We start from the raw sequence: 20,630 nt of genomic DNA on the forward strand, positions 1-20,630 counted from the left end.
CTTACCCCTATAATTTCTGAAAATATGACTGAAAATGCGGGTTGTAAAGCTCCATTGATAATTGCACAGATAGTTCCAGCTACAAAGTATGGCCACTCAGTTTTGTTCAAACTCATAATTTTCAGAAATGAAACTGGAGGTAATTCTTCATCCTAAAGAATGGTTAGGAAAAAAATATATATGTGCTTGGAGAAATATGGCAAAAAGAACAATTAATAGTTGATTTCCTACTCCCAGGATACATTCAGGAAAAACTGAAGTATATACTTTTTAATGACATATAATTAACTCATTAAACATTTATTTTTATAATCTTTATATTACAAAGAAAGAGCTGTTAAAACATATCTGTGATTCTTGTCATAACATTTTAGCTTAACCATGTAATTTTTATTGATCAATACTCTTGGTATTTTTTAGTTGTGACTGAACTATTAATTCCTAGCATATTCCTGTGTGTAATCCGTAACTAGACTAATTCCAGTAATTGTCCATTGAGCAATTTATAACAGATGGCAAAGTATTTGCTGCAGGTATGAACAAAATCCTCTGATATTCCAGATTTGTTGCAAGATATGTATGTTGGGGCAAATGTTTTGTTTCTGATCTAAAAATCAATGTTTAACCCATATATACTATGTCTGTATGCTATACGGATATATATATTTGTTTTATAGGAAAGTGATTTTCAAGAATAAATGTATCCTAGTTATATATTTTTAAAATCCCGTTTTATTTGTACATGTTCATGGTGAGATAACAAAAGTTAGGAAGTTAGGAATACTATCAATCAAAAGCTATTTAAAATTAGAAAAAATCTAATTTGTTTCACTAGAAGCTAGAAAATGCTTCTTTCTTCTTGTACCTTTCTAGAGCAGCAGCATGAATACACTTAGTTGGAAGAAACTAAAGTTCACTAAAAGCTCTGCAAAGATACTTACAGGTGAATTATTTTTCACATCAGCATCATCATTCTTTTCTCCTGTTTTTTTCATGCTTCTGCGAGTTGATCGTCTTCTCAGACCTTTCATTAAGGATTCTTCCTGTTCCAGTTCAGACTCACTTTTTTTAACACTGCCTGCATTCTCTCCTTTTTCCAGTGATGGATCTTCAGCTTCTATTGTCTGAAACAGGGAAAAACATAACACTGAGATTAATTATGGATATAGTACTTTGAACTTTCAAAATTATGAGGAAATCAAAGTAAAGGTAACCAAAACCACAACTGAGTGGAAAGAGATACGGGCAGAACAATGCATAATGCTATGAGCAGATATGAAAAATTGTACTGTAATTACATGGATCTCAATCTTCAGAGCTGGATTCATATATGAGTATCAAACCATTTGCACTCATCTCAGTATCTTTTTGAGAATTCTCAGGGGATACAGTTTATCCGTGAAGTGAGAAAAAATGACTCCTCTCCAGTGTAGAGCACTGTGAACAGTTCTTGACTTTAAATGTAATCGTTCAGAACGGTACAAGTTGAAAAGAGATTTTGACTGAAAAACATGAACAGTCTAGAAAAAAGCTTTTCTTTTGGTGGTAGTTTTGCCAGTGTCTTTGGCACAATGAACAAATGTCTACCCACTACTGAGGGTAATAATGGCAATTGGATTAAAATTTGCCTTCAGCTTGTATTCCTTTCTTTTTCCTATTTTCCTTCTTGCTTTTCATGCTAATAATAAAAATTACTTTTTTTTTTCTTTCTCTCCATTTTTTTTCTGATTCCTTAATTATTTTTTTTTTTGATGAAAGTTATATAAATTGTTTTTATTTTTTTTTTAATTTTACATTTCCTAATTTTTCCCTTTATCACATTTACCTGAATACAAAATTACGTTAAATCTAAGGTGACTAAATGCATTCTCATTTTATGAGAATAAATGTTTTAATTGGCCTAGTTCACCCTTTTCAGTCTGACACACTTAGATACCTCTTTCAGTTTCCTTAATGGGTGTGATGGTTATGCATTAAAACACCAGTGGTACAGAAGACTATGGCAAAGCTCAGGTATAACCTAATTATCACAACTGATATTGGTATGTATGAAAAGTAATTTTTATTCACTTATTAACTAATACATTTCTGATATTTGTTTGCTTTTTAATTTCCAATCTATTTGTTTCTGACTACCTAACTGTAAGCGTACATATTTTTCACTCATCATAACCTGGATTGCTTTTCTTCTATTCCTATTCCTAAACTTTTTGTTTTCTTGTTGTTTTTTTTTTTGTTTGTTTTTTAAAGAACCTCATTGTGAAGGATTATAACCAAATACCTTAAATATGCATGCTGTATTCCTCTGGTAATCAACTACTGTGCTCTAACTTTTATTACAAGTTAGTGATGTTAGCTGCCTAATAGGAGAATATAGAAAAATCTTTTAAATCACTATAGTAAAAATGTACTGTCCTGGGTTGAAATAGGTCTGCTATAAAATCTTGTGGTTTTCTCTGTCAAATATTTACTTGCACTTAACAAAATAGGCTGCAGAATTCCCGGTATTTCTGAGAGCATTCAATGGAACACAAAAAAGAAAATGAGGCAAAAGCAAGTCTGTAAAAAAGTACCTGCATGTTAACAAGTTTGTAGTAGATGCCCTTTCTTTCAATCAGTTTAAAATGATTCCCTTCTTCTGTGATAGTTCCATTTTCAAACACAGCTATGAGATCTGCATTTCGGACTGTCGACAGGCGATGAGCTACTACAATCGTGGTGCGTCCTTCCCTTGCCTAGAAATAACATTTTTCATGAATATTTCTAAGTATATTCAAAAATTGTTCAAGTTAGGGTCCCAAAAATTCTCAGTACAGAAAATATTTGCCAAAATCAAGTTTACCTTTTGTACTATAAGGGTCTCTATTTCTTGCAGCTCTTTCAATAAATGTCATATTCAGCTCCTCCTCATCTACTTTATTTCATAGCAATACTGACCACTTCCCAATCTTTGAGTGAGAAGAAATTATTTGCAAATTCAAGCAATTACCTTATACTTTTTCGGAGTCTCTATTTTTTGCAGCTCTTTAAACAAATGAGCAATACTGACCTTGTCAAGTGCTGCCTGCACAACTGATTCACTCTCAGTATCCAAAGCTGACGTTGCCTCATCAAGCAGAAGAATTTTGGGATTGCGAACCAGAGCTCGGGCAATTGCTATTCTTTGCTTCTGGCCTCCGCTCAGCTGCGCCCCTCTTTCTCCAACCACAGTTTCAAACTTCTACAAGACAACCAAACACATTTGCACAACAGTCAGTGGCACGGTCCTTTCACCACAGAAAGGCAGTGTAAAGAAATGGCACAACTGTGTTAGTAGCCCCTGTATGTCAAAACTAACATTTTTTTCAAAAGTTACAAGGAAGCTCTGCATAGCTCTGCATATTCACAGCTCTGGGAACAGCTTAATCTGCTAAGGAAAATCCCTTCTGAGGAACTCTTTGGTGTGAGTAGGTTGAAGGGAAATTATTTCAGCAGGACAGCAGCTTGCTCACCTTGGGTAGCTTCATGATGAAATCATAAGCGTTAGCTTCCTTGGTAGCTTTCTCAATTTCTTCCATGGTGACATCCTCTCGGCCATAGCGAATATTTTCTGCAATGGTAGTAGCAAACAGCACGGGCTCCTGATTCACCACACCAATAATCTCCCGCAGATATCTTACATTTAGGGTCTTAATATCCTGCCCATCAATGGTAATCTAAAGAAAGGAAGCGGACACAACCCATTTACTAAGCGTTCTGGTCAAGGACAGAACGAGGTCTCTCTCCCCAGGCTGGCACATGGCTTTTGACGGGAGACTTGACCATGTCATTTGAGCAATGGCAACAAGACCAGGAGCTGACTTTGAAGAACTGGGACACACAGAGCAGTCATCTGGCTTGAGGTGTCTTACCGTGCCTTCCTTGGGATCGTAAAATCTCTGGATGAGCTGAACAGTTGTACTTTTCCCACAGCCACTGCCACCAACCAGGGCTACTGTCTGGCCACAGTTGACCTTGAGATTCAAGCCTTTCAGTATCTGTATGTATAAGAAAGGTTGCCAAAAGTTTATATATATGTTAGGCTATATATATATATAAGATTATATAAATATATATATGTATATATATATATTTGTACTAGTCACCATAAAATATATCATTTCACAGCCGTGGAAGATATGTTTTGCCTTTCTTGGGACTTGTAGAAAGGATATATGTAGCTCTTTGGTGTAATTGCTATTTAATTTTATTTTTAAGAACATAACCAGTATTGGGCTGTGTAGTGGGGCTGGAGAACAGATACACATCATCCATGTGCAATGTTTACTTATTTTTACCCAGGTTTCTGCTTAACCTGCTCACCTGAGTAGTGTGAGTATACAATAATGGGGAAAAAAAAGGAATAAAGTATAAATAAAAACACTTTGTATAGACAACGTGTAAAGGAGTCTTTCACTACTTTATACAACTTACTTGGTTGGAATAAATATTGAAATGGAGAAAAGCATATTTATGCTAATTAGTGTTCTAGAAGGACTAAGCTACAATGAACTATGCAAACCTGAATGATAGCATCCACATCTGGGCTAAGTTTATTTCTCCATTCCGAATGTACAACCATGCATTGATGCATTCCAATAGTGCCCCAAATGTACTTCCCAATGCATTGCAGCCCTGTGTCCTCATCAGCATCTCTTTCTTCACAGATAGCTACTCTCAGCACTGCCACTGCCTCTTCACCCTTAGTACCAATCTGTGTGCTTCACAAGTGAAATATATCTCACTCTTCGGGGACAAGAGACACATAAAAATAACTTTACACTGATTTCTGTGATCAGAACTTTTTCCTATACCAAAATAATATCCACAATTGAATCCATTTAGACTATTTCTACCAACTTAAAGCAAACAGAGAAGAGAGAGTAAGGGCAGCAAATAAACCTGTCTAATGAGATAGGAAGTAACTTGCAGTCTTCTTCATGCCTGTCAGTTATTTTGCTGTACTTAATCCTGTTGCAAAGAAGAGTTAACTTTAACATCAGGTAGGTAAAATTTAGGCAGAAATGAACTCCTCTGAGTTATTTGACCTCTTAATTTTCCTTTTCTTTACTATAATTTATGCAATACTTTCTAACTGGTGTAGCCTTAGCTTCATATAATTATAGTGTCTGAAATGAGAGGGGAGAAATGTCTTTTTTCATATCATACCTGTATAAACTTAGAAAATAACCCACTGATATCAATAAATACCTTTTTATTCATATTTCTATATGAAGAAAAATCAACTACTTGATTAACTTTTCTGATAGAAGGAAAAGCCAAAGTCTTTTTTAAACATTTATGAGTAAAAATGGCTTATAAAGAAAACTATGTCTTTCCTTTTGGCCTATCAAAACTAAGATCCCTTTAGTTAGATCAGTGATTTTCCTTCACGGTAGGGAAGAAAATAATTATATAGTGCAAAGACACTCTTTATTAAAGTATTTTCAGAAATCATTCAAATCTGTTCGACCTTCACTGCATTAAGACTCCTGTTTTATGACAACATTTTACAAAAGCAAACTTTTTTTTTTTTTCTGTCTAGACAGAGAAATGCAAATTCTGATCTCCAGGTCACATATAACAAGTCCTTCCTGGATCTGCTTTATTCAGTTGATTGAGATATAGTTTTAACAGAGCTGCATTGCAGATATTTTGAAATCCACTCTCATTATTATTATGCATAAACACTTGGATTAGATGTATAAAGTAAGATTATGATAGCAATACATTTTGAAGTTTTATCACATAGTCACACTGACTATAGCTTTATTCAGAAAAGCACATTTAGCTAGGGTACAAATAATTCCAGATTAAATAGTTGTGATGACAAGGTAGTTGTACATGATTTAGAGAGTCAACCTGGAATTGTTACATTTTCAAGAAAATTTTATTTATGTGACTTTTTTTTTTTTTTTTCTCCACGTGGTTAACTGTAACAAATATCAAGTTCATTTACAATACCTGAACATCTGGTCTGGATGGGTAACTGAAGTGAACATTTTGGAACTCCAAGTTCCCTTTAATGTGGTCTGGTTTGTAGCCTGTCTCTGAATAACTATCAATTTGAGGTTCCTGTGTGAAATAAAATGTGCAGAGAAAAAAAATTTAAAAATTACTTCCTAATAATTTTTTTGTTTCATAAAGAAGTCTTAGAGTGCATCATTACTCTGTAGAGATATAATATAAATATAATAAATATAGATAGAAATTTATTTAGAGAGTGAGACTTCTGAAACATGTATGTTGCATGGTTTGCTGCCTCATTACTACATTTCTGATATGTTAATGCAAAATACTTTTATAATTTCTCTATTTAACATTTTGTGTGAATTTAATATATTGTCTTTAATAGTGTACCCACAGCTAGGTGTAATTTGAGATTCATTCCACTGCCTGATTAACCTGAACAGATCACTTCCAATGAACTGTTCAGACTCTGTTCATGTAGAGCTTTGCCTTTCTGCTGTAACCATTTTGTGAGAAAGAACTGATTCACTGACCATTAAGTAAAAATCATTAAGCAGAAACAGAGTGCTTAATTACTTCTGTTTGCATTATCATCAAGGGTAGGTCTAGAATTTGAAGTATGTACAAATAATCCAAAACATGTAATTCCATTTTATACAACTTCATTAGCTCATAAAATCACAGCATCCCTGATTTCAGACTCTTCTGTCCAATAAAGTATGTTACCAGGTTACCTGCTTGTGTTTTATAGATTTGCTGACATTCATGCTGCTGGTGGTGCCACTGCTAGCCTTTGACCCTATGCCCATATACCTGCATCAACTGTAATCACATCTCTATATGTCACTAGATGTGACCTTCATGGTAAAAACATTACAGGGTACCTCCAACACTAAGAGATCCAGTGATCCAATACTGTTATCTTTGAAGCAAGAAACAATAACTAAAAGACAAAGGGGGACTGACTAATAACTATACATTCTATCTGCTTTTATGAATATATTTATGCTTCTAAGAAAATAAATAAGCTTTTTAGTATTGCCAAAATTGGATAAAATTAGAAGTTAACTATTGCAGTAAATTACTAAATACACAGCAGCAGTAAAATTAGACTTTTTATTTATTAACAATTTAACAAATATATTCTCAATTATTTAAATATAGGAAAGTTCAATTTTCCACCTTTGTTGCACAGAATCTAATTTAAAAATATGTTGATTTTCCTTCCAGTCTTAAATAGGCCTCCAATATGTATACCAGGTTAAAATTTTACACTGCCATTGTTCTATGTTATTTTATCCACGTTGATATTGAAATATGTTTTCAAAACATCAGATAGATATTTGAATTACATCTTATTTTACTCAATCTTATTTACTTTTACTAATTTCATATCCATAAATATTACCTGCACTTTAAAAAGAATGGTTTCTGAGCAAGACCAAAGATACTCACATTGTCTATGATATTAAAGACTGTATAGGCTGCTCCTCTTGCATTAGCAAATGCCTCTATGCTTGGGGCAGTCTGTCCAATACTGAACGCTCCAATCAATACAGAGAAAAAGACCTGAAAGAAATGTTTATGGTGACATATGTCAGGTCCCATTTAAGCAGAGAATTATGTTTATTTATTTACGTTAGGTAACTTTGGGTCAGAGGTTCTGTGCCTGTTATGGAAGTTTAAGAAATCTAGAATTAAAGGAAAAATGAAAGGTTCTCTCTTAAACAGAGAATAAGATTAAGAAAAGGACTTCTTAAGAGCCAGCTGTATTCCTGCATGATGTGAATGCTGCAAACAACCTCATGAGGATGGAAAAGATGACTGAGAATGAAACCTGCAAATTCTATGAAAAAAAATGTATAATTACACTTGATGTCTCAGGATTTATTGTACTAATACATTCTTTGACAAAAGATATTCCAAAGATAATTCATTTTTATTTGAACACATGCATTAAACAAAAAACAAAACAAAACAAACAGAAAGAACAAACAAACAAACAAAAAAAAAAACAACCACCTGTTAACTGAAGCATTTACTTAGGACATTTTAAATTTCCTACATCTTGACAAAATAATAGATTCAGAAACCTTTTATAAATTATTTTAAGTTTTGGGGAAAGGTTCCATCAAACATTGAAATATTTCTATGGAGATTTTGATGGACATTTTTGATCAATTTTTTACATTTGCTCAAGAAGATTTAACAGTTGTGTGAAATTAGCTGCAAGTCCTTCTATTATACATACCTTTTACAAAACTGCTTTCTTCTTTATCAGATCTGTCAGTAATACATCACAAAAATGCTAATTCCAGTTTTAATCCCAGCCTCTACCACTTTTGTTTATATTTAACATTATGATGATCTGCTATACTTTTTTACTGAACAAATATATGGTAAAAGTGCAGCCCGTAGGATCTGCTCTTTTTAACTATACCACTTTTCATTCATATTACTTATTATATTGCAGTGCTATTTTCCAAGTGTTGTAACCTCTTATACCCTTGGATGCCCTCATGATACAGTGCAAGACTTGCAACACACACTCTAATTCATGTTATATAAACTCCAGTTTGATGAGTTGCAAAATAGATAACATTTAATTGCAAAGACTTTGAACGGAAAACAGTTACATACAAGGGCATGAGTAATTGTCTGAACCTGTCTAAGGTGTTCTGTATGCCTGCCTGCCCTTAAAAAAAAAAACAGGCCTCATACTGCAAAAGTTCAAAAAAGCCAGTATCACACATCAGAGACAATTTTTGCAAATCTGAGGGATTCATAAATAAAGAAAAATCAGGTAGCTTTAAAGAGATGTAAAAATACATATATGGTATCCTGACTGGTTTCATCATGGTTAAAGAAATATATTTTTACCATATTTTTTTGACATCTCATGTGAAAGTAGGATGGTTGACATATCAAGAGAAGAATTTAAGTTATGATGTATAAGCTACACTTTTCTTCCTCTGGTTAGGTAGTGACATATTTTCTAGTCACAAGTATATTTTCCTTCCCCTTGCTTTTTAAAAATATTGAAAAGAGATTCCTGGGTTGTATGGAGCAAAATACAAGAAAAGGATTGGTAAACTGATCTATTTAGAACACATAACTTTTTTTTTTTTTTTTAAAGTTTATTTCATTCTGCATCCTGAAAATATATTCAGTCCTGCAAATCTGAAAATAAATATCAGCTAGGAAGGGTACTGTACTTCAAGTTTTGACTGAACTTCTTCTATATCAGTATGAACTTATGGAAGTCATAAAAGATGTAGAAACAGATGAAAATAATCTACATTTTATTTGGCTTGATGTAGATTTTGAAAAACTATAGCAAAAAAAACATGTAGACATTTTTGATAATAAACTTTTTTGTTAAAAAGAAAAGAAGCTATTTTGCCAATTTGGCACACCATCCTGAATGAACCTAAGTAAGTTCAGAAAATACACTTCAGAGTATTATTTTTCAATATGATTGGGAGGTTACTGATAAATACTTACAGTGAGAACCTTGCCAATGGTGTAATCATCACTTAAGACCAAGGTAGTTCCATACCAGAAGGCCAGTGCATATGATGCATATATCAGTAAGAAAGCAGCACCCATAGAAATATTAGCTGTAATAGCCTTTTTTATTCCAATGCGTTTAGCATCTTCTAAATTTTTTTGATACCTGAAGAAAGGCAGAAGTTCAAGATACACTTAGATTTGTACCATGGCACACAGCACCAAAAACTATGGATGAACTAGTAAAAGAACATTACTTAGGTACTGCAAGATAATACAATATATAAACCTAAGAACATACAAAGGTAGGCCTGATTGTAAGGCATAGAGATAACTTAAGGTAATTTCCAAAAATGCCAACACCAGTTGAGCTGGCAGACAGAAAACAAAACAAACAAAAAAAAACCACAGTGTATCGTAATTCAGGAAAAGGCATACGAGTTCCTTAAAATAACCTGAGGTTGAGTGAACTTTGACTGTGAACCATTCGTGACAAGTTTTGAGATTATCTTTGTTAGCTTAAGATAAAAGACCAAGATATATCACAATAATTATGTTTTACAATATAGCGAAAAAAAAAAATATTGTTTAGCAGAACTCTCACAACTACTGAGTAATCAGATAACCAAAGATATCGTCATCTCTTCTCACAGCACAGCCTTTTCTGTCGAAAACTGCCACTTACTATTTGAAGTGGCAGTTTATGCACTTTCCAGAGTGGAGATGATATATCAACCTAAGTTGTCAATTTCTTAAAAAAAACAAAACACCCTAATTGCTATTTAACACATAATGGATCTTGTAAAAGTTAGTAACAGCCAATTTCCAGCCCCATTACCTAGAAATGTAACAAGCACAACGCGTACCTATTTGGGCAGACTTTCAGCAGTGAAGATGCAAGAAAATCTGAAACCATCTGAAGTGAGTACTTTAGAATCAGCTGATGAAAGCAAGAGTTGCTCTTACCTTTTAATTTCTTTTTCTTGTCCTCCAAAAGCTATTACAGTACGGATTGCGCCCAGAACTTCCTCTGCAACAGCTCCTGCTTTTGCATATGCAGCTTGCTCTTTGTCAGTGAATGCAGAGAGAACCTAACGCAGGATCAAATATTTGGACTTGAGAAAAACAGAATGAACTCAAGCACTTTATGATAAAAGCCATTGTGACTTTCTTACAACATGAAGACTTTTGGCTGTATTATGTATAGGTGCAGGAGTGTTTGATATTGAAATTCTTAATTATACAAAGTATTCAATCAAATAATTTAACATTACCCATTCTCAACATCTATGGGCTGAATTTTGCACTCTGCTTTCACCCAAGTGCAGGAGATTAGATGAACACTTACACTGAGCTGGTGGGCTCTCCTAAGGCCACCTCCTCTTCTCTGGCTGCCTTAACCAGAGGGCTCAAGACTTACATTAATTGGCCACAGTCTGTGAACACTCTCAGCTAGTACGTGGCACGTGCCTTTCTGCTCCTACCTCTTCCCTAACACAATCACACCAAGACAGAAAAAGCTTATATAATCTTTGAAATGTAAGAGAAGTAAAATACTATAAAAACTGAAGGCTTCCAAACTGCAAATGTAAGACACTCTGATCCCATTGTACTTCTCTCATGTAAATCTGCCTAAAATTTCTTACCAAAGCTGCCAACTACTTTGAAAAGCAAATGTGTCTGAGACCAAAGCTTGGTCTAATTTCTTTGATTATTTTTCAGGAGGTGCAATTATTTCTTTCATCAGAATTGAATGTGAATGAAGTTTTAAACAGTTACAGACATACATTTTGCTGGTATATATCGTATCCTTTTCCACATAAAATATGCTATATTGACATAAACAGCTTCAAATTAAAGGAAGTCTGCCTAATCCACTGGAATTATAAAATTGTAACTACTCGAGGGCATTTATAGACAGTGAACCTAACAGCTTATGTACATAGATAGATGTTCTCTAAAGCCATCATAATTTCCTAAGCAATGCATTTCAACTGTAAGAATTGCAGGTTTGTAGATTCATTTCATTATCTTTCCTTTATATAAAACCTGACATTGAATGCATAGTGGCCTACCTTTGCCCAGAGGGCTGCTGAAAGTCCTAGGACAGGACTAACTGCAAGTATTACAAGGGTTAATTTCCATCCTCTTATGAGACCAACAATAAATCCTGTCACAAATGTTGTTAAAGATTGGACAAGCAATCCAATTTTATCACCTATTCCTTCGTTAATCTTGGAGACATCACTGAAAAACAAATTACATCCAGACAGGAAGGTAAATGTAGGAAGCACAGCAAGATTTTCAGTTTTGTTATATGAGCATCTGTGTAGATAGTCTTTATTAGTCTGTAGTAGTCTGTGTAGATAGTCTTTATGTTCAATTACTTGCCAACAGTTTGCTTAAAGATAGAGTAGTATATAATATAATCACAGAAAATTTCATATTTCTTGTGAAATGTAACACTATACATCTGTTTGCTTCTGAAAAGGTTGAAATTCTGCTTGCAGTGCAAAGGTTCTCTCACTTTATCACTATGCCAAATTTTGGATCTATTTAGAAACAGTAGTATATTTGGGAGGAACAGCTAAATCCTTTCATGTAGGCAAGGAGAAAGAGAGAGCTTGTCAAGCAGTTCAAGATGTTCACACTGCTGGGGTCAGTCATCACTGTGCTCAGTTCCCAGCGTGCACAGAACTGAACCATGTCTTCTTTTCATTGGGTTAATCTCATACTGTTAGGCTTTAGTCATCCTCAGAGTTCACAAGGGAACTTATCTCAATGCTTCTCTGATAACCTTATGACAGTCCAGCATGAGAATTATCACAAATTGAGTCTCTGAGACTTTCTGTGAGATAACTTGCATGAGATTCACAATGAAGTAAATGAAATTTAAAAATAAAAAATATTGCAATCTGTACATATTTAATAAGATAAAATAACATTGCAGAAGGTATAGTGCACTTACTCAATGAGACGAGTGTTAAGTTCTCCCACATCATTTACATCAAACCATCCAATTTCCTGTCTCATAATTGCATGAAAAAAATTTTTCTCTAATTTTTTTTATTTGTCGGCCTGCTGCTAGGGTCCAAAATGAAGTTTGGATATAAGCAGCAACAAGAACACCAGCTGCTATTGCAGAATAGTCATATGCATATCTGCAAGAAAAAATAAAAATAAAAATTATCTTGCTAGTCTGTCTTTAACTGTATTCCCGCTTCTGTTTCAGACCTGAATTAGAGTTTATATGTTTCTTTTAGAGTTTTCACTTCACTGTAAAACTTCCCAAGTTTTTTTCTATGAGTACTATTTAATATAACTTTACAGAAACATAATAAACTAAATGATGCTCTTGTTAGACAGGAATTACTTTTTCTTCTTGTCAGTGTATCTTTTTTCTCAGAAGTTTATTTTAGAACCATATTTTAGATACAATATCCTTTTTGCTTAAACATGTCATGTAATTTCCAAAAACATCATAGCATTTGTGTTTTAACACATTGAGGCCTAATCATATATATCTGTATGTCATATTCACAGACATATATAATACAACATGCTTGTCTACATAAATATACATATATGCATGCATGTTATAAATACTTCCCAGTTGGGGAATACAACGTGACTATCTATACATCTATTTCAAGTAAATGCCACCAGATCCAAAATTATTTTGCTCCTTATTCTTTTCATAACTGATATTTTACTTCTAATTAAAGTCATCTCTGTGTCATAAGCAGGGTGTCATGTGAAAATCAAGAAGTGTATGAACCACAGTATTTCTCAAGCTGAAACTGATTTTAAGCCACAGTTTTAAACTGTTCAAACAGAATCAAATCAGATCTGGTTTCAGTCAGAACTGGTATCAGAACCAGTTAATGGTGAACTTAAACCAGAATGAAAACAGGACTATGATAAAAATAATAATAAAAAAAAGCTTTAAAACCCTTAGGAGCTTCACTCACAAGAAGTAAGTTAAGCCACACCAATTCTTTAGAACTAGAGCATGAAACTTGGCAGGAGTAAGCTACAGAAATCTGTGTGCAAATGCTCTGCTCAAAAAAGGAGAAAAGGGCTTTATAGATTAAACTTTTCATATTTTAATCCAGCATTTTCAGTGACTGATATATTGTACAGTTTAGTCATGGACTTTGGAACTGTGATCATTATGAAATGAACTGTATCTAAACTGATTAATAAAATGGGTTAATGTCTAACTGAAGATTGATTAGTTGAATATTGACCTTGATCATCTTCAGATCCATTGAAAACCTACACAGAAACTACCCATCTAAAAACAAGGACACTGCTTCAAAACTCAGTAGTAATTACTTTAGACAATTACTTTATGATGTTATGTCACTTCAAAGAACAGTTTTATGTGTGGACTTTGTTTCATGACAAATTGTAAGAGAAGAGACTGATATCTTTACAACATTCCATGCTAAGGAAATACATTCTGTAACTTCACTGCTGAAACGTAACAGAGAATAAGTGCTCGCTGCATTATAAATTAACTGTTCTTTTTCTTTTGAGAAGTAAGTGGATTTCAGGCAAACTCTTATCTGAGTAACATACATAACCAAGTCCACATTTATGGTTGAATACACCTGAGTAAGATCTTTGTCTGTGTAAACAGTTTTTATTATTACTTTACCTGCTGGCAGGCATTCTCAGAGAAACAGGGAGTGGGTACAAACAGCTTCTTCAAACTGGTAACACACTAAATCAAGGCCCTATCCAGAAAGTTTAGAAACTTCAGAAAAGAAAACCTATTCCTATACTGTTAATTAGCCATGCATCCCTTATTCTACAATTTATTTCTGAAGAGAAATTCAGGCTGCTCTGTAAGCACTCTATATCTGTGCTCTCAGACTTAATGTCTAAAAGACAAGGTGACATGCAGGATGCTAAGAACAGACCTCCCTCACATCTCTTAGGGCCGTGAGAACAGGCAGTTTTCAACATTTAGATAATATTCACATTTACACTTTCTTTTGGTTAGCTTTTCTGTTTTCGTTTACTTTTTGTTCTTCTGTTCTGTTGTGACTCCTAGACAATAGCATGCTGAGGATGATAGGAGGGTTTCTATTCTTTTTGATGCAACATCACTTGAGTTCAGAGATTAAGTTTTTTTCATTACTATTGCCTTGAAGACCACATCAGTATTCCTGTGATCTCAGATGTTTTTCAATACCTAATGAGGAACAAACTTCAATCTGAAGAAAAAAGTTGAAGTGGTACAAGAAAATGCACATAGACTTTAGACATCCTGCATAAACCTAGTCCATGAAGAGCAGCCAGTGAAGCCCCCTAACAAAACACTTCTATTGGTAGCTGATGTTTCTCCTTATTCTCCTTTTTGTCTGTGAATCTGCAATATTACTCTCTTATGTAACAGAATCACTATTGACAGCTCTTGAATACTAGATTTAAAATTGCGTTTAATCTAACTGTATTTTTCTGTAGGCCAGGTATTTTAGCTGAACTTGATGCTTTGGCAGGAAACTAATAACTATCTGGCAATTTTAATTCTGCTTTTTATCAGTGAATCAACATAGCTCAAGAAATTGGTGGATGATAATCAATATAATTTTTCTGCATAACACGTAGTGCTTATAAATTCAGAGGAAGGGAAAGAGGAAGGAAGAAAATGCTGATGACACTGAGACACAGAGCACCCGTGAAAAGGGGGTGGAATGGATGAGAGCAAAAGATTACAGGGAAGTTGTTGGGAATGACTGGGAATGTTCAAGAATCTTCCCAGTGAATTCAATATTCTCATATACAAATCTTTATTTACAAATGTTATTCAAGTAACCATTGTTTTTATGTTGTTTAAAGTATGCAAAATATCTGTGGGAGAAAAGTGGTTTGACAACAAAAGTGTGCCTACACTAAAAAAAAAAAAAAAAGAGAGAAAATATCAGTTTCTAATTACCTTGTCATATTTTCTTCCAGCTCGCCAAGAGTTTCTTCAGAGAAATTCAATCCAGACAAGTTTCCTTAAAAAGAGTAAATACTTTTAATAGAGCAAGTTTTAACAAATTTATTTTCCTGCATGCTGTTCATCAAATTTTGAGTTGGTATGTCTCCTTTTGATTCTAGTAGATTTGAATGAGAGAAGGTGTGTAATGAGTTCAAGCTTCTTCGTATTCAAAAACAGTGATTATACTAATAGAAGGTTAGTCCTGACTCCATTGCCTACAAAACTGCATCAGTATAACTTGAGCTTAGAAAGTCTTCCTGAACATTCATTACATGCTTGGTTTGTGTTTGTTTTTTCTTTCTTTCTGAAAACAGAGTGCATTTCTATAATACCAAAACCCATTAAAAATGTACGTCTAGACATTTGCCTCACACTGGTAATTGTGGATAGCTTAATTCTTTATGAAAACATTGTCTATAAAGTAGGTGCTGGCACTAAAATTTTTCTCCCACACACCAGAAGTTAATGACAGATGTTTTAGGAAGACTATAGCTGCAGCATTTTGCAATTGCAAAAATCTGATCAATTTACTGTACTTGGAAAGCAGTAGATCACAAATTACTTGTTCTGATAAGTGCATCATGTCGATGTCTCTGTCTTGTAGGAGAATAACAAGAGCAAAAATGGATGCAGGACAGAAGATTGTCACACGGATTACTTTTCTGAATCACCATGGACATTTATTTAAATGGTTGATAACTTTTCACAGAATATTCCAGGCAACGAGTCTGTTCACAAGCTTAACATCTAATGTTTGGTTTCAGAGGACAACCTAATCTGGTCTAAGTGTCAATCCTCCCTCTTGTATCTGCAGTGTTTGCCTGCCACTCTGCGTTTGATTTTTTACTTCTAATTTAGCAAATGAGGGGATTCAACAAATTGAGCCATGAGAAAATTAGTACTTTTATTTTTAGTAGCAAGTTTTCTGGTGGATCTACTTACTGATCTGATTCACCTTGTGAATTATAATTGTCGTATGCAAGGGAAGCAACAGGAGCTCATGCTGAGAGGAGCAGAAATTGAAAGTCAGGTTCTTTCTGTTTATCACAGCCACAGTTAAACATGATTTGTTGAATGTATATTGTAATAGATTATTTTTATCTACTAAGGCAGAAACTAAGAATAAGTAGAAGAAAATCAGAATATATCTCTATTACAGTATACACAACAGTTACTAATTTACACCACAGTATGTTAGCAAGTTGGGTTTGATGACACCAATATCTCAAGTCAAGATGCTCAAATCTCCCTGGCTGTCTTCCAAATATAAAACATTGGTCTCTCTGTATTCTTACCTGTAAAATTTGCGTTTCCAAAATTAACAAAGGTATCAGTCATATCTCCAAAAATTATCATCGCAATAGGAAGACTGCTTCCATGGGCTATTGCCAGTAGAGTGCCAAATATCATTAGTAATTTATCTGTGCGACTGGAGTATCGAAACTGTGAATGGGAAGAGAAATTCAATTTCATTGTGGTACTAGAATGTTATGTTTACAAAACCAAGAAAAAGCTATCAATTTTATACCTGGTTGTCATAAATCTATAACTTTGTCTAATTTGCAAGTAAATTTATTAAACAACTTAAATGTAGAGAAATAAATTATTCTAATATAAGCACTTTTATACTATAAACTCTCCAAACCAGAGAACTGTAGTATTTAAATTTATCAGTATCTGCGTATGGGTAAGAAAGGTCATATGAAAACAAGACAATTTGCCTTCTCAAATTTTGCAATTTAAAGTTCAAATTATATTAAATTTTAATACCTTTGTGATAATTAAGGCAATAATTAATTTTACTGCAAATTCATTATTTTACAGTTAGAAGAATTATTCCTAATGTACTACAGGCATTATCAAAACTTACTGAAATGCTAAATACCTCTTGCCATTTAACTCAATAAAGTTTATGCTCTTCTGTTAGAAAGCCATTGGATAGACTCTGCACTGTAAATACAAGTTTCACTGTTGTAAATTGCAGTGTTTTTGCAACGCAATTGTACAAGTACAAGCTGGTACAGCAAAACAGAAGAATCGGGTCATTGGCCACCACCTTGCACTGTAGTTTTATTACTATTAATTCCCATATCATTGCTGTGCATTATGCACACCAAACCTACAAAACATACAATATTTCAGTTTTACTAAAGAAAATCTAGGATTTACTTTGATTAAATATTAACAGATTACCTTTTTTAAATATATTTTTAAAAATCTATAATTTAAAGTGCTTTTTAGTTTTTAATTCTATGGCATTACCCTTTACTGCTGACACAGGTGACTGAAAAATGACTAATGGACTGATAAGTGTGATTAGAACCTGACTCAGGTAATTTAGAGGACAGGATGACACTAGTAATCTCAGGTATAATTATGCCCTTTTCATTGTGTTGAAAAAGGCAACTAAGCACATAGAAATCCTGATTTATCACAAAAATTAATCTAACATAGGTGTACTTACAGAATCACAGAATCACACAATTGTAGGGGTTGGAAGGGATCTCGAGAGATCATTGGTCCAACCCCCCTGCCAAAGCAGATTCCTTAGAGCAGGAATACTTAGCATGATAACTTACTAAGGGAAGGCTTCTAAAAATCCATATCAGTAATAAAACTGTTCCTTTAAAAAAACTACATTCACAAAAAATCTGCTAGGTTGCCAAAACATATCCAATATTCTGTACTATCAATGTATTTGGTAGAGATCAGACCATATATGCAGTTCTCTATCATTATTTTAAGCATTTAAAATATTACACTTCTAAATGTGCGTGCACATAAATATATGTACACATATATATAGCTAGAATCTTACCAGTGTAAACGGGCTGACCATTTTAGGCTTTTCCTCTTTTCTCTTCTTTCCCTTCCTTAAGAGATATGATAGTTTTAGTACATTTAGAAATTGACAACATTTCAAAAAATATTAGTGCACTATGTTAATGAAGTTCAGTTAAAGTTAAAAATAATTATGAAGTTTATTTATGGGAAAGAATCGTGTGTAAAATTAATATGACATTTAGGCATCCCAAAAACATCTTGGGATTTTTGTATTTAAACCTCTAGGTATATATAAATAGCATCAGCTCCCAACTGCTATAAATTCAAATCAAGCTCTTCACAGGTCTCTCATGTCAAGTGTACAACAACCCCATCAGGGACCAGTGGTTCCATTATCTCAAGCTGTGAATTGAAGCACTATATAGCTTTCAAAACAAGAAAGAGGAAGATAGCTTGTAGAATCAAATTTTCTCACGTGGGGATGGAGAATTAATAAAATATTCAAGGTACTTAAAATATTGATTTCCTGCCATACAAATAATTTTACTGTAATTTTTAGCCGATGACCTCATTGTATCCAAGATGTCTATTCTGATATAATTTATACCATATTCTGAATTTCCTTTTCAATAAAATGTAATCAATCCTGTGGACACTTAATCTTTAATAGAAAAAGAATTTTCTTCATCCTTCTGCACAAAATAAATGTGCCAATGAATGCTAATCATAAGCTGATAAAAAGCTTTCTTCTACTAGGCCACTAAAATAAAGTAAATTAAAATATGAAATTAAATAAAATACAAAATAAGATAATGTAATCTTATATGCTTCAATAAAGAACAAGTTTACAATGTCTAAGAATATTTACTGTTTGTCTTCTTGTCCTTGACCCTGGCTGGATGTAGTGTTCTCATGACTATTTCCATCTTCAATACTCTTCTGCTTCTTTTCATCTTCAGAATGCATTTTAAGTTTATTTAGGATACTTCTCTGTAAAATAATACTTGACTGAGAAATATACAACTATTAAGTCAAGGACAGTAATCTCAAAGACCCCTTGTTTGATAGAAAAAAATATACATACTTATTAAAAAAATAAAGTCATTAATGTCACTCTTTGTAAGTGAATTGTAGCAAAGGGCAAGTATAAACTTGTTGAAACAAACCCAAACATTTTGTGTTTGCTTGCAAACGTCTACATTTTGTGTTTCTACCTGTTTGATAGCCATTGGCCTTACATTTGATTTGATTTGAATGCTAAAAGTGTGATAGTTTCTGTAATTCAGCACAGATACAAAAAATAAATGAGGAAATATATATTTATTTAGAAGAATATGCACTTATTTAGAATTTTCCCAATTTTAGTTATTTGTGAATTTTATAAAATATCTCTGATTTAAAAATAAAAGCATTGACTTACCGTGCAGGTTGTTCTCAGATTGCTTCTAGTTCTCTGAAAGATTATTCAGAAATCAGCTGTATTAATATGGTTAGGACATGCAACATGATTGGACTTTGCTCTCTTATGTAAAACGGGGATGATGAACAGCTTTTTTTTTTTTTTTTTTTTTTTTTTTCCTGACTCTCATTGCCTCACCTACTCTGGGGTGTAAAGTGTATGCACTTTGGACTCTGCTTCCCTTCTCTATAGGGAATATTTAACAAATAAAAGGTTTAAATAAATGGTTGTTTCCTTTTCGTCTGTGAAAATAGATCTGAATAGTCACTTTTTTTTCCACTAGGAAAAGTTCTCTGCCTAATTATGCCCCTTTAAGCCTCCCTGGAATCCCTCCTTACCTTTTCAAAGAGGGTGCTGAATGCTCCAGGTAACAGTAACAATTAAGGACAAATCCATTCTCGAGCACCTACTGAGAATGAAACCAAGTAATACAAAATACTCTTTTGTTTCTTTCCACTTCTTCTAATTCTAATCCAGAAGATAACAACCCATGTATCCTGCAAGAAAATCAGGAGTTTACCATAGTCACAGAATCCCAGAGTGGTTGAGGTGGGAAGGGACCTCTGGAGGTCATCTGGTCCAACCCACTGCTCAAGCAGGGACACCTGGAACAGGTTGCCCAGGACCATGTCCAGGTGGCTGTGGAGATCTCTGGAGACAGAGACCCCAGAGCCACTGGGCAACCTGTGCCTCAATCACCTGCACAGTAAAGAAGTACTTCATGGTGCTGAGAGAGAACCTCCTGTGTTTCAGTTCGTGTCCATTGACTCCTGTCCTGGCACTGGGCATCCCTGAAAACAGCCTGGCTCTCTCTTTTTTGCATTCTCTCCCTTCAGGTATTTTTACATGTCGATAGGATACCCCCTGAAGTGATCTAAGACTCTTGACAATATA

At 33.9% G+C, this 20,630-nt stretch overlaps 1 protein-coding gene across 1 annotated transcript in view; it reads right to left on the reverse strand.

The window, feature by feature from the left end:
* LOC106039651 (ATP-dependent translocase ABCB1-like) overlaps positions 1 to 20,154 on the reverse strand; it is a 36,386-nt gene extending 16,232 nt beyond the window's left edge. Inside the window, 19 exon segments of the mRNA XM_048061684.2 lie at positions 6 to 152; positions 942 to 1,124; positions 2,574 to 2,735; positions 3,050 to 3,220; positions 3,492 to 3,695; positions 3,891 to 4,016; positions 5,983 to 6,093; positions 7,444 to 7,557; positions 9,493 to 9,664; positions 10,465 to 10,589; positions 11,574 to 11,745; positions 12,467 to 12,546; positions 12,548 to 12,659; positions 15,446 to 15,509; positions 16,789 to 16,936; positions 18,312 to 18,366; positions 19,146 to 19,267; positions 19,698 to 19,730; positions 20,075 to 20,154. Of these exon segments, the coding sequence (XP_047917641.2) occupies positions 6 to 152; positions 942 to 1,124; positions 2,574 to 2,735; positions 3,050 to 3,220; positions 3,492 to 3,695; positions 3,891 to 4,016; positions 5,983 to 6,093; positions 7,444 to 7,557; positions 9,493 to 9,664; positions 10,465 to 10,589; positions 11,574 to 11,745; positions 12,467 to 12,546; positions 12,548 to 12,659; positions 15,446 to 15,509; positions 16,789 to 16,936; positions 18,312 to 18,366; positions 19,146 to 19,243 (2,244 nt within the window). The 5' untranslated portion in view covers positions 19,244 to 19,267; positions 19,698 to 19,730; positions 20,075 to 20,154.
* Positions 20,155 to 20,630: the final 476 nt, after the last annotated feature.

The sequence above is a fragment of the Anser cygnoides genome, chromosome 2 (genome assembly GCF_040182565.1).
Source record: "Anser cygnoides isolate HZ-2024a breed goose chromosome 2, Taihu_goose_T2T_genome, whole genome shotgun sequence".
In the NCBI taxonomy this organism is placed as follows: domain Eukaryota; kingdom Metazoa; phylum Chordata; class Aves; order Anseriformes; family Anatidae; genus Anser; species Anser cygnoides.